Below are 18,595 nucleotides of genomic sequence, written 5' to 3'. Positions count from 1 at the left end.
GAAGTTTTGTGGAAAATGTTTGTGCTGTCTAAGAAATTGGAAATGCATTTGTGAACAAACACAAAAGAAATAGACCTTACAGGCTGGACCGTTTGGGCCTTATTACTTTTTCCAAGCCTGGTCCCACCAGAGGATCCTCTGATACTCTGATGGGACAGTCCAACCCTGTCTTCAGGTACAACCTCGGTGATGTAAAAATTATAACAGATGATTTACCAGATCACACGCTTATGAATAGTTTCTTGTATGGCCTTTCTGATGTCTTCATTTCTCAGACTGTATATTATAGGGTTGACCAAAGAAGTAAACACGGTGTAGAGCAGGGATAGAATCTTACTCATGGTGACTGTTAGACCTTTTGTTGGAAGAACATAAACGCTGAACATAGTCCAGTAGAATATGGAGACCACAGTGAGGTGGGAGCTACAGGTGGAGAAGGCTTTCTGTCTACCGATGCTGGACGGGATCCTTAAGATTGCTAAAACAATATAAGTATAAGATATTACAATGATTGTGGTTGGAATTATTACAATGGGAATGCTGAGTAAATAAATCTCTAAATTAACAACGAAGGCATCAGAACAGGCGAGTTCTAGTAAGGGGACAAGGTCACAGAATAAATGATCAATGATATTTGGTCCACAAAAGTTTAGTTTTGATGTTTTTAGGACATCAATCAAAATAATGGAAAATCCAAACACCCAGCAGGTGGCGGCCAATATCACACAATGTCCACTTGTCATGATAGTGGTGTAACGGAGGGGGTTACAGATGGCCACATATCTGTCATAGGACATCACTGTGAGGAGAAGACATTCAAATGCTTCTGAAGCGCAGAAGAAATACAACTGAGTCATACAACCAATAAATGTAATGGCCCCCCCATTATTCAGTAGAAGGTGGAGCATGTTGGGGACAATGTCTGCCGGTAACAAGATGTCATTGATGGACAGTTGTGAGATGAAGAAGTACATTGGAGTGTGGAGGTTCTTACTGATGGACACCAGGGTGATGATCAGGAGGTTCCCACATATTATCAGGCAATAAACCACAAGGAACAGACAGAATAGTAATAGTCTTGAACCTTGACTAACTTGAAATCCTCTGAGGAAAAACATTGTGACCTCCGTCTTGTTGTTCTCCGCCATCTAGACCAAGAAAGTCATTATATCTGCGTTAAAGTCTAAAAATAAATGACATCATAACAAGTCACACAACTTTGAGTGGCCTCAATATACACTACCGTTCAAAAGTTTGGGGTCACCCAGACAATTTTGTGTTTTCCATGAAAACTCACACTTATATTTATCAAATGAGTTGCAAAATGACTACAAAATATAGTCAAGACATTGACAAGGTTAGAAATAATGATTTTTATTTGAAATAATAATTTTCTCCTTCAAACTTTGCTTTCGTCAAAGAATGCTCCATTTGCAGCAATTACAGCATTGCAGACCTTTGGCATTCTAGCTGTTAATTTGCTCAGGTAATCGGGAGAAATTTCACCCCATGCTTCCAGAAGGCGCTCCCACAAGTTGGATTGGCTTGATGGGCACTTCTTGTGTACCATACGGTCAAGCTGCTCCCACAACAGCTCTATGGGGTTGAGATCTGGTGACTGCGCTGGCCATTTGATTACAGATAGAATACCAGCTGCCTGCTTCTTCCCTAAATAGTTCTTGCATAATTTGGAGGTGTGCTTTGGGTCATTGTCCTGATGTAGGATGAAATTGGCTCCAATCAAGCGCTGTCCACAGGGTATGGCATGGCGTTGCAAAATGGAGAGATAGCCTTCCTTATTCAAAATCCCTTTTACCTTGTACAAATCTCCCACTTTACCAGCACCAAAGCAACCCCAGACCATCACATGACCTCCACCATGCTTGACAGATGGCGTCAGGCACTCTTACAGCATCTTTTCAGTTGTCCTGCGTCTCACAAATGTTCTTCTGTGTGATCCAAACACCTCAAACTTCCATTCGTCTGTCCATAACACTTTTTTCCAATCTTCCTCTGTCCAATGTCTGTGTGCTTTCGCCCACATTAATCTTTTCCTTTTATTAGCCAGTCTCAGATATGGCTTTTTCTTTGCCACTCTGCCCTGAAGGCCAGCATCCCGGAGTTGCCTCTTCACTGTAGACGTTGACACTGGCGTTTTGCGGGTACTATTTAATGAAGCTGCCAGTTGAGGACCTGTGAGGCGTCTATTTCTCAAACTAGAGACTCTAATGCACTTGTCTTGTTGCTCAGTTGTGCAGCGGGGCCTCCCACTTCTCTTTCTACTCTGGTTAGAGCCTGTGTGTGCTGTCCTCTGAAGGGAGTAGTACACACCGTTGTAGCAAATCTTCAGTTTCTTGGCAATTTCTCGCATGTAATAGCCTTCATTTCTAAGAACAAGAATAGACTGTCGAGTTTCACATGAAAGCTCTCTTTTTCTAGCCATTTTGAGAGTTTAATCGAACCCACAAATGTAATGCTCCAGATTCTCAACTAGCTCAAAGGAAGGTCAGTTTTATAGCTCCTCTAAACAGCAAAACTGTTTACAGCGGTGCTAACATAATTGCACAAGGGTTTTCAAGTGTTTTCTAATCATCCATTAGCCGTCTAACACAGTTAGTAAACACAATGTACCATTAGAACACTGGAGTGATGGTTGCTGGAAATGGGCCTCTATACACCTATGTAGATATTGCATTAAAAACCAGACGTTTGCAGCTAGAATAGTCATTTAGCACATTAACAATGTATAGAGTGTATTTCTGATTAATTTAATGTTATCTTCATTGAAAAAAACTGTGCTTTTCTTTCAGAAATAAGGACATTTCTAAGTGACCCTAAACTTTTGAACGGTAGTGTATGACCTATAGAAAACGTTATAACACATATAGCATAATATAGGCTGCATATTTCGACACATTCTGTGACCTTTTACTTCAATAAAGAAGATTTTCAGGTAAAATATTAAAAGCCACAAATTTTTTTCTTCGATTGCCAAATAGCACAATATACTGTAACTTTATATCATTACTTTTAACTTATTACATTAACTTTACATTATTCCTTTATCCCATATCACTATCCATACCTGTCCAGCACTGTGATCAATGGTGGCCCTATATAAGCTCATTGCTGATGATATGAAGGTAAAGTATATTATGTATTTGCTGAGTAATCATGAGTTTGCGGCTTGTCAATGACATAAAAAAATCTACACTAAAAGAACATTCAAGGGAACCTAAAATAGGAAAAATCTATTAATGTAAGTGACACATTGTGCTGTATATATTCACCAATATTGAAGATATTATGTAAATGACACCACTTTTTTTTTCTAAATGACAGAAAAATATTTTCTTCTCAGTTTGGAAAAATAATTGCAACAAACATCTAGACAAAATTGTGGTAAAAAGCAAAGATATTAATGTAGCCTGTCCTCTGTCCCCTCACCAAAACTCCTCTGTCCATTTTTGTTATGTCTTAGTGTTACTTCATTTCACCTGTTACTTTGTTCAGATCCTCTGCTATTCCAATCTAATAAAAGATATATCGATCAACCATATAAATAAAGCCCCCTGCCTAATATTGTGTAACATGCAGCTATACAGCCCCATACACAGCAAGCTGCTCTGCATGTTGTGACACCTTTCTATCATAGCCAGCAGTAACTTTTCAGCAATTTGGGCTACAGTAGCTCTTTTGTGGGATCAGACCAGAAGACGGACTAGACTTTGCTCCCTGTCGCCGGTCACTGGTTGTCCTTTTTTGAAGCACTTTTGGTAGGTACTGACCACTGTATACCGGGAACACCCCACAAGGCTGGCCGTTTTGGAGATGTTCTGACTCCGTCGTCTTCTTATCACAATTTGGCCCTTGTCAGAGTCGCTCAGATCCTTACACTTGCCTATTTTGTCTCCTTCATTATTTTTATTTACTTCACCTGGCAGTGGTTCTAATGTTATGATTGTTTGGTTTATAAAAAGCAAATGTAATAACGTGTAAAGACAAAAACAACAACAAAAAACGTAATAAATAATTAAAAAATATGTAAAATAATTGAAAACAAGTAGCAGCTGGCCAAACAACAGTCTTAGTACAATAGTACCTTCAATAGTCCAGACAGTAATGGAGGCTCGGCACAGATGAACTTGCAGAGACCAGACGAGGTGTATATCAGCAGGTGTGACAGGTGGCACAACACGACTCCAACAGTCTAAGGCACAGGAACAGATATAGCACGTGATACAGGTAACAGGGTACGGGAACAATGAGAACAGGATAACACTAAGGGACCATTTGCTAAGACTAACACGGGTAAACACAACAATGCTCAGGCAATGACTGAAAGGGCAGAGCCCTTTTTATAGTCCAGGGTGATCATGACCTAATTACCGATGTTACTTATGAGTGTGCACTGGCCCTTAAAGGCCAGACAGGAGCGCGCACGCGCACCCTACGGGAACCAGTGCAGCGATGGGGAAGTGAGTGCCGGCATCCCTCAGGAGGGAGATGCCACCTGGCACTCACTCGTCCATGGCTGCGGCCGGTCGGGGGAATAGAGCTCTAAATATTCATGTCAAACAAAAACAGCTCCAAAACCTTGGTAGATATCTTAGGGAATTGCAATAACTAATCTGTAGAACTAATATATCAATACATAGTAACAATGATAGGTAAAAAATAAAGCAAAAAGTTTAAATTAAAAGGGTTGTCTAGGATTAGAAAAACAGGGCAACTTAGTCTCTACTGATCCTGAGTTATTGTATTGTACTCCAGAGCTGCACTAAATATTCTGCTGGTGGAGTCACTGTGTACATACATTACATTACTTATCCTGTTCTGGTCCTGAGTTATATACTGTATTATACTCCAGAGCTGCACTCACTATTCTGCTGGTGGAGTTACTGTGTACATACATTACATTACTTATAATGTACTGATCCTGCGTTACATCCTGTATTATACTCCAGAGCTGCACTCACTATTCTGCTGGTGGAGTCACTTTGTACTTATTCTGTACTGATCCTGAGTTACATCCTGTATTATACTCCAGAGCTGCACTCACTATTCTGCTGGTGGAGTGACTGTGTACATACATTACATTACTTATCCTGTACTGATTCTGAGTTACATCCTGTATTATACTCCAGAGCTGCACTCACTATTCTGTTCGTGGAGACATGGTCTACTGCTTAATGGCTAAGCTGTTGTTTCTTCACAATAATAGCACTTAGAGTACGTTCACACGGCAAACAAAAAAACGGCTGTAAAATATGGAGCTGTTTTCAAGGGAAAACTGCCCCTGATTTTCAGCTGTTTTTTTTCCTGAATCAAGCATTTATTTGATGCATTTTTGGAGCTGTTTTTCTATTGAGACAATGAAAAACGGCTCCAAAAAAAGCTCAAGAAGTGGCATGCACTACTTTTTTACAGGACGTTTTAAAAAAAAAAAAAAAAAAAGCCTACTGGGTACAAAACACAGTTTTTCCATTGAACTCAATGGGCAGATGTTTGGAGGCGTTTAGCCCCCTGTATTTTCAGCCATTTTTCGGGGCATTTAGGGCCCGAAAAACATCTGGAAATAAGCTGTGTGAACATACCCTCACTATGATGAACGGGGCAGACTTAGAATATAATAATATCACTTACGAGTTACTGGGCAGATCTAGCAGAGTATACACTTCATAAATTTACTTGTGGCCAAGGTGACATCCTATGATAGAGCTTCATGTAAGTTGACAGTCTACAGAGATTGCATGTTTGTCCTCTTGACTTTACGCACCTTTTTGCAATCGTGGCTAAAATACCTTAACTCAATAATTAGGAAGGATGTCCTCATATACTTGGCTTTTAAAGGGTAAAATTTACGTACGCTATGTCTGAGCAAAATATGTGTGAATTTGGTGTAAATTCCGCAGGTGTAAAGCTGTTGTCCAACATTTTTTGTTTAGAAATGTACCCCATTGTTTCATGTTTACTTTTTTAGTAAGCTCCACTATTTCATCTCCTTACACCTACACAGGTGATTTCAGAATTTCTTCAGGTAAAATCCCACTCTAAATTTGCAATTGGTCATTTTATTGGTCAAAACAAAAAAGTGAAAAAGCAAACAAACAACGCCACCATTGCTCTACTACCTGTTCTGGTAGGTCAGGTAACTTTAGGACTTGCTCACAAATTGCCACACTTTTCTGTTTAAACCTTTGTTCATCTCACTTATCAGTAAGTACTTTTACCAAAATTACTTTTATCTCTCGATTCCTTAAGCAGTAGATGACCGGGTTAAACAGGGGCGTTACCACAATATACAAAATGGACATAAGTTTGTTGACAGTTAAAGTTTGTCCATTAGCAGGAACCATGTAAATTGTGATTAATGTTCCAAAGTAGACCACGGTGAGGTGGGAGCTGCAGGTGGAGAAGGATTCTGAGAATTGTTAGAAAGACACAACTATAACTAATTAAGACTAAGACAAATGGTATGATTATTATAGGAATAGTCCCAATAAAGATCTCCAATTGTAAGGCCAACTTGTGGGAACATGAAAGCTCAACAAAAGGAACAAGATCACAGAAGAAATGATCAATCACATGGGGACCACAGCAATGGAGTTGACAAAGAAAGTTAAGAGTGACCTAGGTCAACAGAAAGCCAAAAACCCAACAATAGATGACCAAGGAATTCTGAAGCCTGACGTTCATGATGGTGCTGTAACGAAGAGGGTGACAGATGGCTAAGTAGCTGTCATAAGCCATGACTGTGAGGAGGTGACATTCTGAGCACCCTATGGCACAATACATGTAAGTCTGGGTTATACATCCAATAATGGAGATGGTGGCTCCTTCCAGCCATATAACACGTAGCATGTTCGGAACTACAACCATCAGGAATGCGGACTCAATGAATGATAACTGCTGGAGGAAGAAGTACATGGGAGAATGGAGCTGAGGCTTGATGGACACCAACACAACCATCACAGAATTTATCAGAAGAGTCATGATGTAGACAATCAGGATCACGTGAAATAAAACAACAGCCTTGGAGCCTTTCATTTCTGTGAATCCCAAAAGTAGGACCAGTTACTGTTGTGTAATTCTCTTTATTCATAGTGAAGTGAGTTCCTTGATGTGGAGGATGGAGAAGTCACAATGGTAATGGACTATGTTTACATATTTGCTCATCTTGATAGGAAGGCTTTTAATGATTCCATGGTCCTTCACAATGCATTAAAATCAATTTCCATAAAATTTTGTGTTTACAGTTTCATGAAAAATAATTATCCTCTCCCTTCTATAACGAATAGAGGATACAGAATAAATAGATTTATAACATTGGTATATTGAGTATAATCAGTTCTGAAAAAATCCTACAAAGTGTCAAAAGTTGTTTTTTTAACATTTAACAAAATACAAAGTGAATGAATAGAAGATAACTCTAAATCAAACCAATATTTGGTGTGACCACCCTTTGCCTTCAATACAGCATCATTTATTCTAGTTAAACTTGCACAAAGTCATGGATTTTGTAGGATTATAGTCAGGTTCAACCCCTTCCTGCACTTTGACGTAACTGTATGTCAAGACAAGCAGTTAGTTAGCGGACCTTGACGTGCAGTGACGTCTGGAGTTCAACCGTTAACCGCAGCGCGGTGCTACACCGCTGCTGCGGTTACCTGTGCAGGGTGTCTGCCCTGCTCTCCCTATTTCTGATCAGCGATCCATCGTCATTGATTGAGGCAAATAACCCCTTAGATGCGGCGACCGATTGCGATCACCGCATTTAAGGGCTTTGCAGCCCCTGCAATGCGATATCGGGGGCTGACGATTGACAATGTGCCATGTCCGGAAGCCTATGTGGAACAGCCTCAACCTGGTCCTCATAGGCTTCCTATTACGTCTCTCTCAGTGTCAAACTGACGATTAGAATACATTACACTACTTAAGTGGTGTAATATATTCTATCAGCGATCAGAGCGGCAGGTATTCAAGTCCCCTAGTGGGACAAAAAAAAAGTTTAAAAATGTTAATAAAAATATTTTATAAAAGTGTAAAAATAAAAAGGTAAATGTTCCAAAAAAATTTTCTTTTTTTTGTTCCTCTATCATGACAGGTGGATATTGTATGAAACTGGTCGTCATCTGCTGGTTGTTGGGTTTTTCCTGTGCATTCGTTAACACTGTAATGGTATTGTCGTTAACCTTTTGTGGACAAAATATTATTGACCATTTTTCTGTGACCTCATCCCTTTGCTAGAAATTGCAAGTACAGAAACCTACATTGTCCAACTTGAAGCTTCCTTACTATGTATACCTGTAGTCATTATGCTGACCATCATAATCATTATCTCTTATGGTAAAATTGCATCTGTCATCTTAAGGATTCCATCCGGTACAGGTAGGCAGAAAGTCTTCTCCACCTGCAGCTCCCACCTCACTGTGGTCTCCATATTTTACTGTTCTCTGTTCACTGCTTATGTCACTGCTTATGGGCAGTGTTAGAAGCATCCCAGCCTCTAACGAGCGGTCTAGGGTTCAAGTGGCGAAAAAATTCAGAGCGCGCTAGAGTTTGTTTTAGAGTCTATTTTACATTTTTGGACCGAAAGTTTTGTATGGACGGACGCTGTCCGGACGCTGTCCGGACGCTGTCCGGACGCGGTCCGCTGGTGCAAAGTAAAAAATGAAATCTTCAGGGTAGCAACCGGCGTAGTTTCTGACTCCGGAAGTTTACCACTAAATGTCTAACCAAGAAATATGTACAGTTTCGTGACGGTGGCATGCTCGGTTTACGCCCAACAAAAACGCTTGAAACGCGTAGTCGGAAACAGATTTAGCTGAAATGATAGAGAATTATAAAAATTTCTGGTATTGTCATAATAGATTTAAAAGACAAAATAGAGTGATTTTTACTATAAGAAGTGTTGAGTATTTTGGAACAGTGTATTTGGATTAGTTATAATGTTTCCATGCAGAAAATGGATGGTAAGTTATAGTAACTTATAAAATATCTAGGGGGTTCACTGAAGTGACAACTGAGTAAAATATACCTTTTAATAGTAACTCGTTTTAAAAACAGGGGTAACACACCACTGTGAAATGAGCCCCACCGTGAAAATTAAAAAATGTATTAAACAGAAAACACTGAGTCATTATGATAAATATATCTCAGTGTTTGTAACAATATTTTTCTGGAACCAGCATATATCCTGGGCACAACAATAGTACAATCCCCAAAAGAAGCACCAGTGTCCGAAATAAATCACTGGATCTACTAGCGCTGGGTGTAACACAATGTTCCTGTCCCCTGTGCAGACATTCCATATACAATAAACGACCCTACGCGTTTCAGATACTCATCCTCAGGGGTCCGTATCTTGGTAACTCTGGCCTCATCACCAGCGATAATAGTATTCCACAGCAGATATTCTGCTGTGCGTCACGGGAAGATGCTTGTATCGATGTCAACGGCATACTTCATTGCAGGCGCTGGGTTACTATAAACACCTAAACTCCACCCCTCGTATTTGGCGGCGATACCTGAACTGACCAATCACAACACCCTCTCGATTCGTGACACCTGCCCATGTGACCCCCCGCCGTCAGCTGACAGCCAGGGGTCATCATCGACCGCATCATGCCGAACGCGCAGGCGCAGTAGAAGCCAAGGACGTGTCGCCCGGACTGCCAAGCAAGAGGAAGGTAAGCGCAAAACGATAATTAATTTTGTAAGTATGTCTTGCGGGACAGTTACCCACCGCAAGTGGACTACCTCACAAAGCAACTCTTAGGTTAATAAACACATATTAGGTGGACAAGATTACTGAGTCCCTCCCATTTGAAAAAACGACAAAAGATCTCTTTATATGTTGGCTGGCCAATATGGCCATATCGAACACAGTGCACTATGCAAATAGGACCCACCCACCCACAAAGGCAACCCAAGGTGAAATTGGCCACCTTAAGGGGAATGGTATTGCATATTAAATAAAACACGTATAATTAGTCTGCTCGTTTAAACCCGCTGGTTGTATGCATGCCAGTGTATGAATCCATTGGGCTTCTTTGCGTAGAATTAGGTTGTCCCAGTCACCTCCTCTTTTTGGGGGTCTAATGAGTTCAATTGCTTGAAATTTTAAACATGCTGCATGGCCTTGGTGTTTAGCATGCACATGCTTAGATATTGGGGTGTCCCTAACATGGATAATATCTCCAACATGCTCCCTTATCCGGCGTCGAAATTGTCGTGCTGTTTTGCCCACATAATTTAGGGGGCATGGGCATGTAATTAGGTAGACCACCCCCGCTGTTTTGCAATTGACAAAATCCCAAATGTTGTATTTTTCCTGTGTTGCAACACTGGTGAAGCTATTCCCTTTGAGAATGAAATCACACGCTTTACAGCTACCACATCTGAAAGTGCCTGGAATTTGTCTATCCAGCCACGTACCCCTAGGTGTAATGGGGTCAAAACAACTGTGCATGACTCTGTCCCTAATGTTTTTCCCTCTCCGATACGTGACAGAAGGCCACTGTGTGATCTGATCTACCAAATCTATATCAGAACTGAGAATACGCCAATACCTGTTCAGTATCTGCATAATATCATTTTGTTTAGAATCATAGGTGCCTATGAGTCTCGTAACTTGTTCTTCTTTACGTTTTTTAGGAACCAGGAGACATTGCCTGTCTGCGTCCCTAGCTCCCTCATAGGCCTTCCTAATTACACTCTTGGGGAAACCTCTATCCTTCAATCTTGTTTTGAGTTCCTGGGCCTGGCACTCAAAATCACCCATAGAGCTACAATTCCTACGTACTCTCATAAATTGGCCTTTCGGAATGCCACGTTTGAGGGGATAAGGATGACAGCTATTCCATTGCAAGAAACTATTGGTTGCTGTTTCTTTCCGGTGTACCTTGGTACGAATTGTGCCTTCTTCTGTTTTTATAATTTTCAAATCCAGAAAAGACAATTCTTTTTCACTGATCTCACATGTGAACTTTAGCCCTACATCATTTGTATTGAGGGCTGCTACAAAACTATGGAACTCCTCTGCTGTAGAGTTCCAGAGAAGCAGCACGTCATCAATATATCTAATCCATAATCCAACGGATGAAGTCCATTTGGCAAAGTTGTCCCCAAAGACAATTGTCTCCTCCCACCAGCCAAGAAATAAATTTGCATAGGTGGGAGCAGCAGGACTCCCCATTGCAGTACCACATTGCTGATGAAAGATCTTGTCTTCAAAGATAAATATATTTTTTTCAAGAACAAATTGTAATAACTGCAAAACAAACTGGTTATGGGCTGCAAACTGAGTGCCTCTTGATCCAAGGAAGTACTCGATCGCCTTATAACCCAATTTGTGAGGTATGGATGAATAAACAAAACAGATAAAAACAAGGACATTTAAGCAAAAACACCGAAAAAGGCCATACTGTTTTTGCTTAAATGTCCTTGTTTTTATCTGTTTTGTCTGTACATCAGGAGCTTTTCGCTCCAGTTAGGGACTCGCAAGTCTGGGGATCCTTGTCGTGGATTGCGAGCTTGCGTCCTTTTGGCCAAAATGATCACTAATACCCCAGGTATTTTTCATTATTACTTATATTCGCTTCTTTTGGACACAGCCAGGTCTTTGATGCTGGGAGAGCATGGTGTGTTGTTGTTTGGCCTAGCAAGCAGGGTAGCCCGCTCTATGAATTATCAAGGCGTCACAAATAGGCTTCTACCTGGCTAGTTACGTTGCGCCTCATGACTTACACACTATTCCTCCATGTTTCACACACTTGCATCCCATTATTCATTTATTTTTTAGGCACTTTACTCATTACTGCCCCCTATATTTCACTCACATTATTACACTTGCACATACACTATTCATTTATTATTTCTTACTACACATCCCATGCACCACATACCACTCCCCTCAAGACTAGTGGGAGTGGCTATTATTATTTAAAGCACCTGCTCACTCGCCTTCATCAGCGTTTCAGACCTGGCTGTGTCCATTTGTAAGTATGGCCTTTTTAGGTATGGATGAATACAACGCCTCAACATCCAGACTAGCCAGGAGTGTGTCTTTCTCTAAAGAAATACCGTCAATCTGTTTCAAGACATCCATAGTGTCACGTACATATGATGTGAGACTCAAGACAAAAGGGCGCAACACCTGATCAACATATGTACTCACATTTTGAGTTAAATTATCAATGCCTGAAACAATGGGTCTGCCACGTAAGGGGGGATACCCTTTGTGGATTTTGGGCAGGCTATAAAAACACGCCATGATAGGAAATTGTGGGAACAGGAACCCAAACTCACTCGCACTAATCAAAGATCTGCTCTTTGCATCACTCAGAATGCCCAGCAATTCCTTCTTGAATAGTGCTGTGGGGTTGTCCTTTAAAATGGTGTAACAGTCAGGGTTGAGTAAAATGTCCTCACACATTTTTTTATAATCATCCCTACTCATGACCACGATGTTCCCACCTTTATCAGATGCCTTTAGAACAATGTTCTGTTTTTTCTCTAGAGTGGTCAGAGCTACTCGTTCGGACCAAGACAAGTTGTTATCTATGCCCCTAAAGTCCTGACTAAGATTTTTGATCTCATCTCCCACCATCTCCACAAATAAATCCACATTGGTAAAATCTCCTATAGGTGGCAACTTTCTACTCTTCATTTTTAGGTTGGTGAAAGGACCTAAACCTGGGGTTCTACCAGATTCCTCTAGTAACCCCTCTAAGGCCACAAGGCCTTCCATATCAGATTCTTCTAGCCCCAATTCCATGCATTTTTTTCTATTATGGTGTTTGAAGAATTTGATCCATTTGAGCTTACGAGCAAATAAATTGAGATCCTTTATCCAAGAAAATGAGTCAAATTTAACTGTGGGGACAAAGGAAAGTCCCTTTTCTAATAATGTACTCTCTGATGCACTCAATGTGTATTCAGATAGGTTTATGATTTGTAGCCTATCCATATTACTTCCCTTCACTAATCCTTTTGTCCCCTCAGCATATAGCGGGAAATGGGGGGATTGTTGGCTAAAAAATTATTGCCACTATTAGAAGAGGCTCTAGCACGGCCTCTATTTCTACCTCTAGCTCCTCCCCTATATTTTTGTTTCCCACCACTACCACCAAAGAAAGGGCCCACTCTTTCAGAGTCTGTTGTTTCACTCTCTGATGTGGAAGGGTCAGATTCCCTCGGCCCCCTATTGGTCTGTTGATATTGCTGTAGTTGGGTATTAACAAAGTCGTAAGCTTTTTTCTCCCTAAATTCCTGTAGATCTCTCTGGAATTGGAAATGTTTACGTTCCTTTAAATGATTAGTGAACCTTTCTAGAGTTTGTTGAAGGATTTTGTCTTTTTTATCAAAACCAGGGGTATCTACCAAAGACATAGCTGCCTCTATTTCTTTTTTAAGCTCAGCACTAATAGAGTCAAACTGGACTTTCTCTTCCTCCACTAAAATCTGCATCAGCCTAAGTGAACTCCCTGTGATCTCCTGTTCCCACCTTTCTTTTATATTAGTGGTTTTTAATCTTGATGCTGGAACAATGGGGACCCTGAGACCTCTGGGAACTATATTGTTTTTTAAATAGTTTTCCAGACTCTGAATCTCCCACCAACTTCTAGTGTAATCCTTATGCAATCTATTAAGGTTTTTAAAGGTAGATTTGAGAGATGCACCCTGTGCTGTATACATCAATTCACATTCAGAAAATACACTTTTAGCCTCACTCATCCACCCTTCTGTGTTTAAATCAGAGAGTGCAAAGGCTGCCATACCCAGATATAATGAAATTATTAACTGTATGGACTAAATATAAATTCACTGTATAAATTGATATAAATATAATTGTGCTCCCACAATATGAAAAAATTAAAGGGTTCACTGAAGTGACAACTGAGTAAAATATACCTTTTAATAGTAACTCGTTTTAAAAACAGGGGTAACATTTTCCAATTAGATTTTGAGTTTCATATTATTAAATCTATAAAGGCCAGTTCTAAGAATATGACTGTTCCCACCAGAGATCATTAGTGGAATCTCCCCTCGGCTTCGTTACGCCACTTGTGTAATATTTCCTCTATAAAAATGACACCAAGTAATAACCTCATGCCTTATATATTCCACAGCTAAGAAGAAAAGATTCTGCTCCGTTACACCAAGAAAAAAGAATCAAGATCTTCATCCTCAGATTCTGTCAACTATGCAATGTACAGTATATTATGTCTTTCCTACAACATTGTATACAGGAGATTTATGTAATTCTGCTCTTAATCTTGATTTTTATTAACACTGAACTTCAAAAATTATATACCACAATATTTGTTATATTTGTTATAATTAAACAAATGTTGTAGGGACATTTTAACAATAAGGCTGGGTTCACACGACCTATTTTCAGACGTAAACGAGGCGTATTATGCCTCGTTTTACGTCTGAAAATAGGGCTACAATACGTCGGCAAACATCTGCCCATTCATTTGAATGGGTTTGCCGACGTACTGTGCAGACAACCTGTAATTTACGCGTCGTCTTTTGACAGCTGTCAAACGAAGACGCGTAAATGGACTGCCTCAGCAAAGAAGTGCAGGACACTTCTTTGCCACGTAATTTGAGCTGTTCTTCATTGAACTCAATGAAGCACAGCTCAAGATTTACGAGCGTCTCAGACGCCTCGCAAAATGCGAGGAGGAGCATTTACGTGTGAAACGAGGCAGCTGTTTTCTCTTGAAAACAGTCTGTCTTTTCACACGTAAATGACAGCTAGCGTGTGCACATACCCTTAAAGTGATGGTCATTTAGAAAATTGAGATTGTGAATAATAATAATAATAATAATAATAATAATAATTAGATAATAATAATAATAATACTACGTATTAAAAATAGTAATAATAATAATAAAAATACAAATAATATAAGGAAATCTCAGTATATCACAAAATTATATTTGATAAGATCCAAAAGATATGTGCCATGGGTATTATATATATACAGTTTATACATGTAGCTATATATATATTGGAGTAGTGGTATATAGTCGCCTATTCTCTTGTCAGAGGAAAATGTATATTGCTTTTGAACCTTGAAATTGTGTGATCATTTGTCCCTGTCTCAAATAACAGACAACATCAAACTTATTATTTTCCTCTGATGTTCATTTACTGTAAAAAAAATAATAATAATATGATGTAATCATATTTATTTTTTACAGCCATGGCAATATTTTTGGCGCTACCATGTCTTTTTAATGTCTGGCTATGAGCATTTACCCAATGACATATCAATTAGGTGCGATCTAACAACTGGCGGGAAGTATCCAGGCTGTGAAAAATTTGTTTTAGAAAAAGGTATAATTTTCATTCCAAGACAAATGTTAAACATTTTTTGAAGGTTGTTCCAGAAAGGCAGGATAATGGGTCAAGTGAGACAGATACGTAATGGGCCACCTGTCATACACAACTCTCATTGTTTGGGAGAAATAACATTGTCAAGATGATAGTGTTACCTAGAGTGTTTTTTCTTACTTCATGTTCTTCCAATTGAAATACCCCAATGTTTATTTACCAAACACTTAAACAGCTGATCACAAAATGTATATGACTAACTAAAGGATATAAACTAAGAGATATATCTCTGAAATCTATAAATGTCTACAGTCCAGTCAAGATATACCATCGTACATCATAAAATAGGAAACAGATCTAAATACTACATTTACCTAAGAAAAACTCAAATATATAGTAAAAGGAGTGCACTTCTTTTTAGTATTCTCTTTATTTCGGGAACAAAACTATAAATTGATTTTTAGATTGTAGAAATCATGACTCATTACATAAAATTGACCCAACCTAATCTTATATGTTTTGGCGCTGTGCCCAAGAGACAGCTGACCCATTACTTATCTGGCTTACTTGCCCCATTATCCAACTTTTTATAAATTTTTTATTCTTCCTAAATTTGCTTATTAAAGTCAGAAATCTAATGTATAGGATGTTTATGTGACTTTTATGAACTGTTTGACAGCAGAATTATAGTGTATAAAATATTTCAGAAATGTATTATTCAAGATCTCGCTCCTCTTATTTTTCTTTTCACTAAATAGAAATCTCACAGGGAAATACTATATAAATCCAGCGTGACTAAAACTCATCCACATGGACTAATCACAGTTGTTGCCCTCTAGTGAACGATGTACAAGAAATGATAACTTGTGGGTTAAATTAGTTACTTTGCTATTATATTTCGTTTTATTCCATTTCCTTTGAGAAGTTCATCTTTCTGAATATGCAGCACGGTAATTCCAGCACGGTGACTGAAATTGTTCTCTTGGGATTTCAGAATTTAAAAATTTGTAATATTTGTTTCTTTCTTCTGCTTCTGATCATCTACTTTGCTACTGTATGTGGAAACCTCCTCATCATTCTAGTGGTGTCTTACAGCCGGTCGCTCCACTCTCCCATGTACTTCTTCCTCACACAACTCTCCATCTCAGATCTTTTACTCTCCACCACCATAGTACCCAACATGCTCCATATTGTGTTGTATGAAGGAAGTTCTATGCCTTTTATCGGATGTTTGACACAATTTTATTTTTTTTCAGGCTCAGAGGCATTTGAATGTCTTTTTTTGATCGTCATGTCCTATGACAGGTATCAGGCCATCTGTAACCCTCTACATTACACCTCCGTCATGGACCGCACATTTTGTGGAAGGGCCGTTCTCATGTGTTGGGTGATGATGTTTACTGTTATATTGAGTTTCTCAGTCATAATGAATTGTTTTCAGTTCTGTGGACCGAACATCATTGACCATTTCTTCTGTGATTTAGAACCTTTACTTGAACTTTCCTGCTCAGATACTTTTTTAATGAAAATAGCAGACATGATACTGGTCGTACCATTTGCACTTTGTCCATTTACTGTGATTATTGTCTCATATGTTTATATTATAGTCACAATACTGAAGATCCCATCTGTGACCGGGAGGCAGAAGACCTTCTCCACCTGCAGCTCTCACCTGGCTGTGGTGTCCATGTTTTATGGGTCACTTGTTTGTATCTATTTATTTCCAAATACCGGCAATATAAAGAAAATCCTCTCCCTGTTCTACACGGTTATAACTCCACTTCTTAACCCTTTGATCTACAGTCTGAGTAATAGAGATATTAAGCAGGCTCTTAGAAAGCTAATGAGGTGTTTCTCATCCACTTCCCTTAAATGACTTGATTTATTATTCTTTCTACCTGGTCTGTCAAATAGTAATTTCTCTTTATTAAACTATTTTGGAACTGGGGGTATGTAACGTCCATGGCTGTGGACCATCGGGATTACTCACCCCTCGACGGCCGTAGCCATGGTCTGGTGAGTGCTGGCCCGCATCTCCTCCTCACGAGATGCCAGCGCTTACTTCCGCTCCACTCTGCTGTGTCTCGTAGGGTGCGCGCGCATGCTGGCGCCCGGCCATAAAGGGCCAGCACGTGCACATGGGAATTATCATTAATTAGCTCATGATCACCCTGGACTATACGAAGGGTCCTGCCCCTTTGCACATTGCCTGAGCGTTGTTGTGTTTTCCTATGTTAGTCTTGCAAATGGTCCCTTAGTGTTATCCTGTTCCCGTTGTTTCCCGTGCCCTGAATCCCATGCTATTTTTTCCTGTGCCTTAAACCTGTTGGAGATGTGTTGTGCCACCGGCTCCGCCTGCTGTGTTACACCACGTCTGGTGTCTGCTGTCAAGGTCCCTTCTGTGCCTAACTGTTGCTACTGCCTAAACCACTATAGGTACCCATAAAGACATGGTTGGGGGAGTTTGGTGTGGAAGTAGATGACTGGCTCGCACAGAGCTCTGGCCTCAACCCCATCTAACACCTTTGTTATGAACTAGAACAGGGATTACGAGCTAGACCCCCTCCCCCAACATCAGTATCTGACCTCACACATGCTCTTCTGGTTGAATAGGCAATAATTCCCACAGACACCAAAATCTTATTTAAAGCCCCCAGAAGAGTGGAAGCTGTTTTAGCTGCAAAGTGGAGACCAACTCCATATTAATGTATATGGATTTAGAATGGGATGTCATAAAAGCTCGTGCAGGTGTAATGTATAGGTGTCCCAATACTTTTCTCCATATAGTGTATCTTCATATTGTATTTATATATAAATATCTTTAACATTTTCTCCTAATTATCCTTAGAAATAATTAATACCAAATAAAGCATTTTTCTCTATTGGCCAATTATTGTATTACCCTCAACCATCAACATCAATATATAACCATCAACATCAATGTACTTTCACTACCCCCTCACTGTAAAGCCATAGTGCTTACATAGCACCCAGAGTGCAATTTTGACATTTTGCGGTGATCACTCCAAAATGTGAGTATGCCCCCCAAATTCCCTGTGAGGGCTCTGAACACTGCTGTGAGTGTATCACATCAGTAATGCATCAGTGTTTTTATTTTTAACCACACAGTGTGCGTAAAGTGCCTTACACCTGTAGAGATCCACAAAGCAGGATCTAGCACCTCAGATGATGCAAAAAATTAAGCCGACACCACTGAAGATCAAAAGGTCAACACGACTCATA

General features: G+C 39.7%; 2 protein-coding genes across 2 annotated transcripts; one reads left to right on the top strand and one right to left on the bottom strand.

Moving 5' to 3' along the window:
- Positions 1 to 212: 212 nt before the first annotated feature.
- LOC142750774 (olfactory receptor 11L1-like) lies at positions 213 to 1,148 on the bottom strand. The gene has a single exon (XM_075859752.1). It carries the CDS (start codon positions 1,146 to 1,148, stop codon positions 213 to 215), a length of 936 nt encoding a protein of 311 aa, XP_075715867.1.
- A 5,428-nt stretch (positions 1,149 to 6,576) lies between these two features.
- LOC142750773 (olfactory receptor 6B1-like) lies at positions 6,577 to 17,228 on the top strand. The gene is made up of 2 exons (XM_075859750.1): positions 6,577 to 6,720; positions 16,278 to 17,228. Exons 1-2 carry the CDS (start codon positions 6,577 to 6,579, stop codon positions 17,226 to 17,228), a joined length of 1,095 nt encoding a protein of 364 aa, XP_075715865.1.
- The last annotated feature ends 1,367 nt before the right edge of the window (positions 17,229 to 18,595 follow it).

Source organism: Rhinoderma darwinii, chromosome 3 (assembly GCF_050947455.1).
Source record: "Rhinoderma darwinii isolate aRhiDar2 chromosome 3, aRhiDar2.hap1, whole genome shotgun sequence".
Taxonomy (NCBI): Eukaryota; Metazoa; Chordata; class Amphibia; order Anura; family Rhinodermatidae; genus Rhinoderma; species Rhinoderma darwinii.
The sequence above is the reverse complement of the archived record's forward strand: the minus strand, read 5'-3'. Positions and strand labels throughout refer to the sequence as shown.